The sequence below is a fragment of the Eumetopias jubatus genome, unplaced genomic scaffold (assembly GCF_037043125.1).
Source record: "Eumetopias jubatus isolate StellerSeaLion01/CBP00866 unplaced genomic scaffold, mEumJub1_p1.0 scaffold_8, whole genome shotgun sequence".
Taxonomy (NCBI): domain Eukaryota; kingdom Metazoa; phylum Chordata; class Mammalia; order Carnivora; family Otariidae; genus Eumetopias; species Eumetopias jubatus.
Genome location: NW_028274814.1, coordinates 39705620 through 39719042, shown reverse-complemented (window position 1 = coordinate 39719042; position 13423 = coordinate 39705620). Strand labels below are relative to the sequence as shown.

General features: G+C 36.6%; 1 protein-coding gene and 1 non-coding gene across 4 annotated transcripts in view; both read left to right on the top strand.

Annotated features, from left to right (window-relative positions):
* Positions 1 to 13423, top strand: part of ERC1 (ELKS/RAB6-interacting/CAST family member 1) — a 563373-nt gene that overhangs the window by 37593 nt on the left and 512357 nt on the right. For all 3 annotated transcript variants that reach the window (XM_088025858.1, XM_088025859.1, XM_028121160.2), the window contains exon 2: positions 4408 to 5232. In XM_088025858.1, the coding sequence (XP_087881984.1) occupies positions 4564 to 5232 (669 nt within the window). In that variant the 5' untranslated portion in view covers positions 4408 to 4563. The remainder of the gene's footprint in view (positions 1 to 4407; positions 5233 to 13423) is intronic.
* Positions 5635 to 5740, top strand: LOC114222621 (U6 spliceosomal RNA). Its single transcript, XR_003611974.1, has one exon. It is a non-coding gene; the product is annotated as a U6 spliceosomal RNA (small nuclear RNA).

Sequence of the window (13423 nt, the reverse complement as noted above, 5' to 3'; positions counted from 1 at the left end):
TTCCTGAGACTCTGAATTATTACTCATTATTTTGTTACTTTCACTTACTTTGTTCTTTTGCCCACCATCTTTGAAGAAAGACTTTCTCCTTAATAGAAAGAGAAATGTGATTATTTAAGCTTTATACCTGGAAAGCCTAAAATTACCTTAATGAGTACTAGATCAGCAGGACACACTGCCTTAAAACTGTGGAAGCCTTTAATATCCTATGAACATTTGAGATGTTCTTATCAGCAGATGATCGTGATTAAGCACAGTAGTTAAGAGCCTCCAGGGCTGTGGAATTAGGTGCCCTAATTCCACTCTTGACCCTACCACTTAATGGCTATGTGACTTTAGATGTCACTTAACACCTATAAGCCTTATTTGCATCATCTCTAAAATGGAGATAATGGCAGTACCTATGTTATGGGAGGCTTTTAAATATTAAATTAGGTCTTATAAAATTTTAACACAATGCCTGACATATGGTAAATATTCAGTGTTAGCTTTTGTTATTATTTAAGGGATTCTGGATAATGAATGGCTCTCTTATTTTAAACAATATTCAGATTAATTAAAAGAAAAAGCTTTGCATCTCTCTTTCATCTTGAAATAGAATTCATTCAAACAGTAATATGTAGGTTATTACTTGTCACCTACCTCACAGTTCAGATTAATCGTGAAAAGGAGGGGTGCCTGGCTGGCCCAGGCAATAGAACACGTGACTCTTGATCTCGGGCCTGTGAATTTAAGCCCCATGTTGGGCATAGAACTTACTTAAAAAAAATCATAGGAAGAAATTTTTACTTCTTAAACTAGGTTATTCCTGGAGAGGAATTTCCTAACACTACTAGTAGAATATTGCAATTTCCGAACTTGGTATACTATTGCTCTTTCTGAGATGGAACCTTGAAGATTCAGACTCTATGTATTTTCTGTTCTGCTTGCTGTTACCTTGGGGCTATTTTTACTAATGATAAGGTGAGACTGCCAGTGTATTCATATTTCTGAAGAGTAACCTGTTTGAGTTTGACTAAAGTATACGGATTCTTTAAAATCCTATTTTTGACCACGTGAGTTACTTGGGTAGAGTGTTCAGTGAAGAAACACTTTTTAAAAAATTTTATTTGAGAGAGAGAGAGAGAGAGCGCGCATGCGAGTTGGGGGGGCAAAAGGGGAGAGGGAGGAACAAGCAGACACTCCACTGAGTGTGGAGCCAACTTGGGGGCTCATTCTCACACCCTGATATCGTGACCCAAGCGGAAATCAAGCGCCGAAATCAAGAGTGTGACACTTAACTGACTGAGCTATCCATGTGCCCCGGTGAAGAAACACTTTTAAGAATTCTGTGTAATAGTGGATTTTTGGAAAATAATTTTTAATGTGCTGATACCTCTTACTTGACCTAAGCCAGTTCTTTGGTACTATATTTGGAAGCTGTGGAGATCTAGTTGATTTATTTTTGAGAGAAGTGTGGAAAGTAAATAGTTGTGTATGTGTTTTTAAAATTGGTTTTAATTATACTTATAGAATATGAACATATTTTCCTTTTAAAAAATTCAAGTTTTATTGTAGTATGAATATAAAGTGAATCTAAAGCCTCCATAAACGTTTTGCCCCCAACCTCCTCTTACAATACAAGGTCCCTTCCTTCATACTGTTGCTCTTTCAAATTTGGCATTTCCTTGTAGGAATTCTTTATACATGTTGTAGAGATCTTTATACATATGTATATATACACATTTTTCACCTAGTTTTTGGTTTCTTTTTTAATTTTGCTTATAGTATTTTTTGGTATAATACTTCACCATTTTGACATAATTAAATATATTATTTGTTTTTCTTTATGGTTTTTACTTTTTGTTTCTTACTTAAGAAGCCCTACCTTAACTCAGGTTCACAAGGGTGTTCTTCTAAGTTTTCTTCTAGTACTTTTGGTAGTTTTAAAATTTGTATCTTTGGGGTGTCTGGGTGGCTCAGTGAGTTAAGCATCCAGCTCTTTTTTTAAATTATTATTATGTTAATCACTGTACATCATTAGTTTTTGATGTAGTGTTCCATGATTCATTGTTTGTGCATAACACCCAGTGCTCACGCAGAACGTGCCCTCTTTCATACCCATCACCAGGCTAACCCATCCCCCCACCCCCCTCCCCTCCAGAACCCTCAGTTTGTTTTTCAGAGTCCATCGTCTCTCATGGTTCGTCTCCCCCTCCGATTTCCCCCCCTTCATTCTTCCCCTCCTGCTATCTTCTTCTTCTTCTTCTTCTTTTTTAGCATATAATGTATTATTTGTTTCAGAGGTACAGGTCTGTGATTCAGCAGTCTTACACAATTCACAGAACTTACCATAGCACATACCCTCCCCAATGTCTATCACCCAGCCACCCCATCCCTCCCACCCCCCACCACTCCAGCAACCCTCAGTTTGTTTCCTGAGATTAAGAATTCCTCATATCAGTAAGGTCATATGATACATGTCTTTCTCTGATTGACTTATTTCACTCAGCATAACACCCTCCAGTTCCATCCACGTCGTTGCAAATGGCAAGATGTCATTCCTTTTGATGGCTGCATACTATTCCATTGTGTATATATACCACATCTTCTTTATCCATTCATCTGTCGCTGGACATCTTGGCTCTTTCCACAGTTTGGCTATTGTGGACATTGCTGCTATAAACATCGGGGTGCATGTACCCCTTCGGGTCCCTACATTTGTATCTTTGGGGTAAATACCCAGTAGTGCAATTGCTGGGTCGTATGGTAGCTCTATTTTCAACTGTTTGAGGAACCTCCATACTGTTTTCCAGAGGGGTCGCACCAGCTTGCATTCCCACCAACAGTGTAGGAGGGTTCCCCTTTCTCCGCATCCCCGCCAACATCTGTCATTTCCTGACTTGTTAATTTTAGCCATTCTAAGCATCCAACTCTTGATTTCGACTCAGGTCATGATCTCAGGGTGGTGAGACTGAGCTCTGCATCGGGCTTCATGTTGGGAATGGAGCCTGCTTGTCATTCTTTCTCTCCTTCTCCCTCTGCGCCACCTCCCCCTCCTGTTCACGGTGCACATGCACATACACTCTCTCAAAAACATAAATAAAATAAAATTTATACCTTTAATGTACATCAGATTTATTTCTGTGTACTGTGTGAAGTAGGGATGTAATTTATTTTTCCAAGAGCACCAGTTGTTCAAACCCCATTGAATGATTTGTCTTTTCCTCACTCTTTTGAAATGTTACTTTTAGCATATACTAAACTTACATATCCAGTTAATTGTTCCTGAACCTGTGCCATACAATTTTAAATACTGTAGCTTTTTTTTTTTTTAAAGATTTTATTTATTTGACAGAGAGTGAGAGAGCGAGAGGAGGAACACAAGCAGGGGAAGTGGGAGAGGGAGAAGCAGGCTTCCTGCTGAGCAGGGAGCCAGATGTGGGACTCGATCCCAGGACCCTGGGATCATGATCTGAGCCGAAGGCAGAAGCTTAATGACTGAGCCACCCAGGCGCCCTAAATACTGTAGCTTTAAAAGGCTATGAGTCCTTATGAGAAATCCTGGGGGTCAGTTGTGGTTTGGAGTCCAGATTTTTCCCCCTGCTACCCAGTGGACATTATGCAGTATCCTGTAATCATATACATTGTTTTCTCAACGACTGTATGAATAATACCTATAAACAATAAGTGACCTCATACCAGATCAAGTCAGGTTTTGCTGCTAAAGAAGAAGAAAAAAAACTTACTTTTAGAGGTTTTACGATTTTTGCATTGCAAGTGAAGGATCATGGACCTGTAATTTATCTTGCTAAGGAACATCTTCTTTGTTCTTCTATTGCAAATCGTTTAGGTTATTCTTACACCTTTACTCTTCTATTTGAATTTTAGAGTCAGCTTGTTGAGTTATTTGGAGAATCCTGTAGAGATTTTCATTAGGATTTGAAGTATTTCATGCTTGTACCTTTTTATACCAGTGTTTTTATGGTTTTGTTGCTATTGTGAGTGGGATTTAAAAAAAAATTGCATTTTCTAATTGTTATTACTAATGTATAGGAAAGTAGTGATATTTATATATTGATCTTGTATCTGATTTGTAGAGTTCTATTAACTTGTTAGTTGATAATCTTGGGTTTTCTAGTTAGAAAATCATACGTTCAAACTTGAGTTTTATCTTTTCATTGCTAGTATTTATGCCTCATTTCTTTTTCTTTTCCATTTGCATGGCATGGTTTCAGTATTCAGTTTTGAGACATGCAAAATACTGTTAAAATGATGTTTACAGTAAAATGTGCTGTAGACAAATTTTGAATGCGTGAATAAACAGATGATAGGAAGGGAGATCTTTCTTATGTGGGGGTAATGAAAAGTTTCTGAGAGGCAAATATTTATTATTGGGGGATTTAATGTGTGATCTTTTCATTACAGATATGGTATAAGGTATTTCTTCAAGACTGGACAGCCGAAGACCTGTTACTCCTGATTAGCCTTAAGCAGACTTATAGCCATCGAGAAACCTCACGGAATTTCATATTTTGCTTTCTGCTTTACACCTTTCTTGGCACCCACGTTCATCTTGCAACCATGTATGGAAGTGCTCGCTCAGTTGGGAAGGTGGAACCGAGCAACCAAAGCCCTGGGCGTTCACCTAGGCTTCCACGTTCCCCTCGTTTGGGTCATCGTCGAACCAACAGTACAGGAGGGAGTTCTGGAAGCAGTGTTGGAGGTGGCAGTGGGAAAACCCTTTCAATGGAGAATATCCAATCCTTAAATGCTGCCTATGCCACATCTGGCCCTATGTACCTAAGTGACCATGAAAATGTGGGTTCAGAAACACCTAAAAGCACTATGACGCTTGGCCGTTCTGGGGGACGTCTGCCGTATGGTGTCAGGATGACTGCTATGGGCAGTAGCCCCAATATAGCTAGCAGTGGTGTTGCTAGTGACACCATAGCATTTGGAGAGCATCACCTCCCTCCTGTGAGTATGGCTTCCACTGTTCCTCACTCTCTTCGTCAGGCAAGAGATAATACAATCATGGATTTGCAGACACAGCTGAAAGAAGTATTAAGAGAAAATGATCTCTTGCGGAAGGATGTGGAAGTAAAGGAGAGCAAATTAAGTTCTTCAATGAACAGCATTAAGACTTTTTGGAGCCCAGAGCTGAAGAAAGAACGAGCCCTGAGAAAAGATGAAGCTTCCAAAATCACTATTTGGAAGGAACAGTATAGAGTTGTGCAGGAAGAAAACCAGGTTAGTTTTATATGTATGTTTACCTTTACTGACTGAATTCATGTGTGTAAGTGAAATGAGCTATTCTCTTTCTTTTCTTAGGTTTTCCTCTTGGTTCATTTATCTTTCTTTTTCCTATTTATCTGAGTATTTTTCTATCCTCCATTTCTTAACCTTTTCCGGATTTGGTCCTGTACCTTTGTTTTTCTCTGGTTGCCAGGTCTGCTTGCTCACTATTCTTGCTTGCTTTTCCCACTTGCATTTCCCTGCTTCTCTTTCTCTTCCTGTCTTTTCTTTAAGCCTGTTATTACCTTTCTCCAGTTCTTGCGAGAGTTTAATTTTGTCATCTGCTCTAAGATGCGTTATCAAAATTATTCAGGCTACGTACCTTAAGTGTCAGGTGTAGCAGTAAGATTTATTGTAGTGCTCGCTTCGGCAGCCCATAAACTAATAATCAAAATAATACAGAAGATTATCATGGCCCCTGCGCAAGCATGACACGCAAATTTGTGGAGAGTTCCATATTTTTGCTGGTTGAACTTGGCATTCAAGCATCATGCACCTCGCACAACTTATGGCTCACATTATTATCTGGCCGACTGGTGTGCTGACACTCATTTCAACTGACCCCGATTTTAGTCCTGTGCACTGCCACCTGTGTGATGTTAAGTTAGTCATCACCAGGCCTAGCTGTAAAATGAGGGCTCAGACAAAATGAATTCAGGTTGTCAGATTGTATTGGTCTGTTTGTTTGTATGCAAAGTATCTGAATCTCCATGGCCTGCAGAGTTTGAGGGAGGGGGTGGAGAAAGGGAGGGAAGAGATAAGTGTTAGTGGCTGCTGCACACCTGTGACATCTCACCAGTCTTCCAGGAACGGACTTGAGGCAAGAGGCTGTCCACACAGAGAAAAAGAAAGAAAAAAAATTTACCATAATAGGTGTAAAAAAATCAGTCTTGAAAAAACCAGAAAAACTACTGCAAGGCAAATCAGTATGTTGATAGCACAGAATGACAATTAGTTTTAAGAAGTTAGTATTGATAATGTAAATATTAAGTACCAACAATGGGATGCAGTTTTTTCTCTTGGCATTCATGAAAGTTTAACTTGAGGATGTTTATGTAGATTTTTAAAAGTCAAAAAAAATTTTTTCTTTTTTAGTTCTTCAGGTATAAGGTGGAAGAAAGGCAATTTGGTGTGGTTGGTTGCTTCTAGAAAATAAATGAGATAACTAGGCATTAAAATTAGGGCTTTGCAGTTCGAGAGCTAAATGCTAACCTATTAGATATATGAAACATTTTTTTTTTTCCTACTCTTCCAGGTTATAGTTGATGTTTTGGCCACTGTCATGTCACATTGCTGAGTGACATATGACTCCAAAGATGTGAACAAATCATATTCACGCTTCCAGCAATTAAAATCTTTTTTTTTTTTAAGATTTTATTTATGTATTTGACAGAGAGACAACCAGAGAGGGAACACAAGCAGGGGGAGTGGGAGAGGGAGAAGCAGGCTTCCCGCTGAGCAGGGAGCCCGATGCGGGGCTCTGTCCCAGGACCCCGGGATCATGACCTGAGCGACGCTTAATGACTGAGCCACCCAGGCACCCTCAGCAATTAAAATCTTAATCATACTTTTTTTTTGGACTTTTAGAACTTTTCTTAAATGTGTGTTTGAATTATTTGCCACCTTAATAAATTCTGTTACTCTTAAAGGAGAATTTTAAAGTAGCCATCTTATTGTTGATGTTATACTTTGTTTTGGGGTTAGGTTAATAAAAATTATGAAGAAAGTAATAAACTTATTTGGATTTCTTCAGCGTTCTTGAATGATGCTAAGGAAGAAGGAATTAGAAGTAATCTGTCTTTGATGAAGTAAATCTAAGATTTCTTTTGATTGTTTTACCATTCTATTACTAATACTCAGTTCAGACATTCCTATCTACTCTTTTGGTTATTTGAAGAAGATTGCTAGTTATATTGTTTTGTATGTTAAAGCCACAGACTTACTTTTTCAGTAATAAAAATAGCTTCTTTTCTCTGATCATAAAAATAATACTGAAGAAGATAGATACGAAATCAAAATTTATCCCAAATCCTCCCATCTCTGAAATCTTTGCTATTCCATTGTTAACATTTTGTTGCTTCTCCATAATGAACATCTCTGTGCATACACACATAAAATTTATACAAATGGAATATTATAGGTGTTACATTGTGACCTTTTTTAGCCAACACATCTGCTGTATATTAAAGCCCTATGTGTCTGAATCATTATTTTAATGCCTATATACTATTGTGTCTGTACTAGTTAATTTAACATCACAGAGTTAAAAATCTTCAAATTTATTTGATAGTACAATGTGAATTAAAAACTAAACATTGGGGCACCTCTGGGTGGCTCAGTCGGTTAAGCATCCGACTCTTGGTTTCAGCTCAGGTGATCCAAGGGTTGTGAGATAGTCCCGCATCAGGCTCCACTCAGTGCAGAGTCTGCTTAAGATTCTTTCTGCCTTTCTCTCTGCTCCTCCTCTGTCTCTCTCAAATAAATCTTAAAAAAAAAAACAACCCAAAAAACTAAACCTTGAATTCATTTGAATCAGAGATTTCAAAATAATTAGAAATTATGATAATTTTCTTTTCTTAGGTATATTATAACCTCAAACTACTTTGCATTTAGTTTTTAACCAGTGATTAAATGTAATTTGTCATTATACAAAATCTGGATGTTTTATTAGTATACTTAAATTTTAAGTCTCTTAGAGACCCAGCCTCTTTTTAAAAAAGAGGAAATGTCCTTTAAAAAGTATTCCTTAGGAAGTTTCTTGAGTTTGAGTCTTCAAGACTTTAAAAACAAAAATGTGAAAAGAAGGAGAAGAATTGAAATAGACCGCAGTGTTAGATCTTAAAAGTAAGGACAAGGTTCCTAAATGTTTATTCTGATACATTTATTTATTTAAAATATAGATTTCCAGGCCTTTTGCTTCATAAATATCTCTGGAGATGGAGTCCAGGAGCCTATATTTTAAACAACCTTCTCTGGTAGTTCTGAGATAAACCAATTTTGGGATCTTTAGAATGTAGTACATCTAATTCTTAAGCCAATGTGTTGCTCATTTGCCATAGGGAATTCATGATTATTCTCTTGTCACCTTTGAGCTCAGTTGTGACAGAAGGGAAAATAAACAAGGGACCATTGGCTAAGGGCTTCTCAACCTTTTATCGGCCTACTACACTTCAGGGTAGTGACAGGCTCCTTCCTGCACATAATGATCATTAACTTTGTCAGTGACCCTTAGTAGAAGGAATGTGTGTAGAGAAAAAAGTGTTTAAAATCTTAGATATATTTATTTAAAAAACATCCTGGTGATTTTGATATCTCCTCACCTTGAGAATCACTGATGTACAAGATAAAATATTTAAATGACATATGACAGTAGGAGGGGGAAATAGGTTTTCTTCAGTTCACGTTTATGTTCTCAGAAGGTAAGTACAACACCAAAAGTTTAGCATTCCTAAATATGAAATAATAGCAGATACATTCTGAAAGTTTTTATAATTTGGTGTTGAATTGTAAATATCAAGAGAGAAAAAAGGAGTTTGCTTTATTTAATCTTATAGGAAGGTACCAATGTAGCATAGGTCTTAAAAACGGTATCTGTATTTCAAGGGTAGATATTAGGTTTTTTAGTTTGTAAAAATCAGATTGATAAATTTGGAGTATGTACTGATAGTGTTTCCGTGCTCAAATATGAGGTACTTTGTATGTATTTAGACAGTTAGGCATCATAGTATATCATACTTGAATATTATTCAATCTCAAATACATTATTAATAAAAATCAGTTTACTTACGTTTACCTGAAAAGTGGTTGAGCTGTAACTTCTTGTTATAAATATTGTGTAAAAATTACACATGAATAAACAATTCCCTTTAAAGTTCCTACCTTTCAAGAGTATATTGACAGTATGTGTGTGTATAAATGTAATGTGTATCAATATAAGTGTATATATAATTTAAAGTGGATTTTGGTAGAAGTTGAATTCAGATTACTAGATTTATCATTGAATTATCTAGCCTCCAGTATACCTTTCTGATGATACTAAAAATGTGCCTTTCACCAAGATGTTTTTTATCATCAAGCAACTTGGAAATGCCCATTTTAACAAGGAAGAAAATTACTGGTATATGTCTTTATTTTCGAATAATTGAGGCAGCTAATTATGCCTATTCTTTGAAAGCTGTGTGGATAAAAAGCAATGACAGTATCCTTTGTAGTTATTAAACTACATTCAAAAGCAAAGTGTTTGACTCTTCTGCAAAGAGTGTAGTGGGGACTCAGCACTTCAGTCCAGTGGAAGTGAAACAGTCCACAGGACTATGATGCCAAAAAAACCATATGCACTGAAGGAGGGTGAACACAGCCTTACTAGATTCCACCCCTTGCCCTAATTAAGCAGCAATGCTGGCAGGAATATATTCTTCCTGCACCCACTATAATTACCACGCAATCCTAAAATTGTATAACTTTGGTCCAAAAAGCAAAGGGTGCAATTTTAAAGTAAAGTGAGACACTGCAGAGAACTGAGAATGCTAATTAATAGATTATAGTGAGCCAACAGTGGGCCCTAATTAAACTCTGCATTCATTATACCCTTCAGAGCCCTCAGAGGTCAGACATTTTCCACTTTACAAAGAAGATTGGTTTAATAGGATTTACAGTAATTAAACAAATTTCCCCATTCCAGTTTGAGACTGGGGATTTAGATGCATTCTAAATGTTTGATCTGATTGGGCCACAGAGGTTTGTTCTAGAATCCTATCAAATGTAAAAACACATTTGCTTAGAATTGCCTAATGTGTATGGTTCATTATTACAAAGTCCTTTTAGAAAATTGTTTCTAAAATAAATACCCAGCTGTTTTTACGTCTCACACTCCTTTTGTAGTTACTGAACTTTCAAATACTGGTGGTTGGAGATATGGAACAATACATGTGTTAACAGGAAAGACCTTTTCTTTTTCTTAAATTGAGAACGAGGAAGGTTTTTAGTTTATGTTTGCTGAAGAATAAAAGTCCAGCTATGAGCTTGGTTGAATTGCAAAGCTAAGGCTTTGGATATTTTGTTTTGTTTTATTCTAACCAACATTTAACAAGTTATTGTCATACTTATTTTTTTTGATATTATGCCTTATAATATTTCTATATGTTGAGCTTAGTTGAAGTTTAATTTTAAAAAATAATTGTTTTAAAACACTTTCATTGGGATTTTGTTTGGTCAGAGTACATTCTATTCAGTATTACAGTGTGGTGAGTTTGTTTTATGTACTGTTTGTTTTTGGAGTCTGATTTTATTCAGGATTTTGATTTTTGGCTTTTTATTTTATTTGTTTAGGGATCAAGAGAATTTCCAAGTTCAGAAATACAAAAAGATAAACTTACCCTATATAAATCTTTGTTTTGTCATTTGTTCTGTTAGCACATTGGTGGCTATTAATATTTTTACAGTTTTAGGTTGTACCTTCATTTGTCACATGGTGAAAGCTATTATTATTTGAATTTAAATAAGCTTTTTCATGAGGTTCCTAATTGTTTCACTGTCATTTAAGTTGATCTTAAAATCTGGAATCTATGTCTTGGACTATTTAACTTTTTGATAATTCTGTTTTAACCTAGAGAGGAATTATGAATGAGAAAGCATTTTCTAGATAGATGTGATCTTTTTAGGTGTTTCAGAAATGAGATGTGTTAAAGGAACTATGCAGAATGCCCTAAAATATTAAATCAGATGTAAAATAGGTATGTTCCTTTTGGGGAGTTAACAATCATTTTGAGAAGCAAAATTTGTTCACGTTTGGCTTCTACAAATTTAAGCTACCTATCCTTTGGATCTTGTCACATACAAAGGTAATGTAGGTGGGTATGAGAAATTGGCTGCTTGCAGAGTTGGTAAGTTTGCTTTACCTGGAATATAGTGGAGTGCTATGAAAAATGATTCATTGAATCTAATAAAAAATGTGCAAGTATCTGACAGGGCTTATTTGTGAGGAACTAAGAATTTGCCAGAATATTGCAGTTTCTTCCCTCCACTCCCCCTTCTTGGATTTCACAGTGCAGTCTAGTGTGTGATTTCATCTCCGTGACAATACTTTTTAGGGATTTGTTAATTTATAGCAACTTTGCAGATAGTAGCTTAAATATGAGTTGGGAAACCCACTTTTTATTTTGTTGCACAGAGGAAACCAGAGAATGAACTTAGTTTTTAGTTAATTAAGGGAGGACAAAGTTCCATTTCACTTTTTAAAATCATATTGCTTGTAGAACTTGACATCATGTTATGGGTGCCCTATTTGCCCAGGGTGGGGGCCTCTAGAAAGCATGCTTTATAAGACATGGTTGAGGGAACTAAAGAAGAAACTTGTGACATTTTAGTTATACTCTGTATTTAATGGGCAGCTATATAGAAGGAAGTTTTTTCTCTCTTTTTTTGGTGGGGTTGGGTGGGGAAGGCCAACATTAGAAAAATGAGTGCAGATAATAGGATTATGGATTTGGCTCCATGAGGGAAGATACTGCCATTTTCTAATAAAGGTATATCTATTTGATAGAAGAGTCAGTCTCAGAAAGTCATGCTTGACCATCACTAGAATTTGTTATGGGGAGGCCAGAATGCCTCTGACAACGGGTGTGGGTGTTCTAAGTCTTCCAGCTTTTCAGAATGTCGGAAGTGGTGGGGAGTAAAGTGGTACTTTGTGTAGAACCATTTGGGGAGTCGTCCTCCCCATCCTCCCACCCCCTTGTATCCTCCCGTCCCTTGCTTCCTCCCTCTCTTCCTTCTTGACAGCTTTATTGAGATATAATTCAATTCATCCTTTAAAAGTATATAATTTTTTCTTAATCTGGGATTTATTTGAAGAAGAATTTGAAGAAAGTTAATAGGAAGTTGCCCTAGGGATTTCTTGAGCAAGGAAATGAATGACATTAACAAAAAAATACTACTTAGGAGCAGCTTTTATTGCTGTCAGCAGAATGGATTGAAGCAAGGAAGGCCGGGAAAGCAATTGACTTCGTTGCAGAAGGCCTGGATTAATGTGGGTAATAGGAATGGAGAGGAAGGTGCACAATCGTGATATATTTTCAAAGAAATATTTGGATATAGACAATGATGGCAAGAGAGAAGACTGTGATGAACCATGGTATTGAAATAGGGGAAGTGTTTTGGCCATTGATGGAAAGTGGATAGAGATTAGAAAGTGGAACTATAAAGCATAAGCATTTACAAATAAGGGACTAATGACTGTGACCTTGGTACATGTACATAGATGTTGTTATATGTATGCTTGTTAATGTTGGAAAATTTACTGCTCTAGTTACTACGTGTCTCCGCTTATGGGAGTAAGGAGTGGAGAGGGAGGGAGAAACCATTAAATGGTACATCTTTTATATGTATTTTCTCACCGAGCTGTTTTTGTGTTTGTCTTCTTTGTTGTGGTATATTTCTTTGAAGGCAGACAGCTTGAGAGAGTCTCTCAATTCCTCAAAGTCACTATTCATTAGAAAAGGATAATAATGGTTTGTGTTCTGGTGATAAACGAACTTCGATAATAGATGTCTTTATTTTAGTTAGCAAGTTCATTGAAGATCATGTACCTTTGCATGATGAATTTGGAGTGAATTTGTCAAAAACAGAAATATTGCAGAAAATGTGCTTTCACTGAGGAAGTGATTAACTCCGTATTGGAAATGTTCTGTTCTTCCCTATGGACAAGATTACAAATGCTTTTTTGAACTGTATTTTCCTTTTTTTGTGTTGCCATATGTATCTCTGAAAATATTTTTCCTCCTGGAGTTGGGAAGTTTTTAACAAAGATCTCTTCTTTTAATTTTTTCTTACTATTAGTAATAATGCTTATTGAAACTACCTCCTTTCTCTTTGTTTGGCAGTCTTTCCTACCTAATAGGCTCATGGTAAGTTCTGTTACGTTTTGACAATTGGTGGGGAATATGGGGGTTGAAATGATACCTGTCTCGCTTAATTTAATCTGTGGAGACCTTGTGGGCTGAGAAGGTGAGAAATAGTTCAACTTTGATGTGCACACTGTACCATTCTTTAACAGCAGCTGGTGGCTTTTGTACTTTCAGTTTGTGATATGCAGAGACCTATTGCACTTTGAAATCACCCTGGGATAACTCTTCCAGTCTTGGATGAGCCC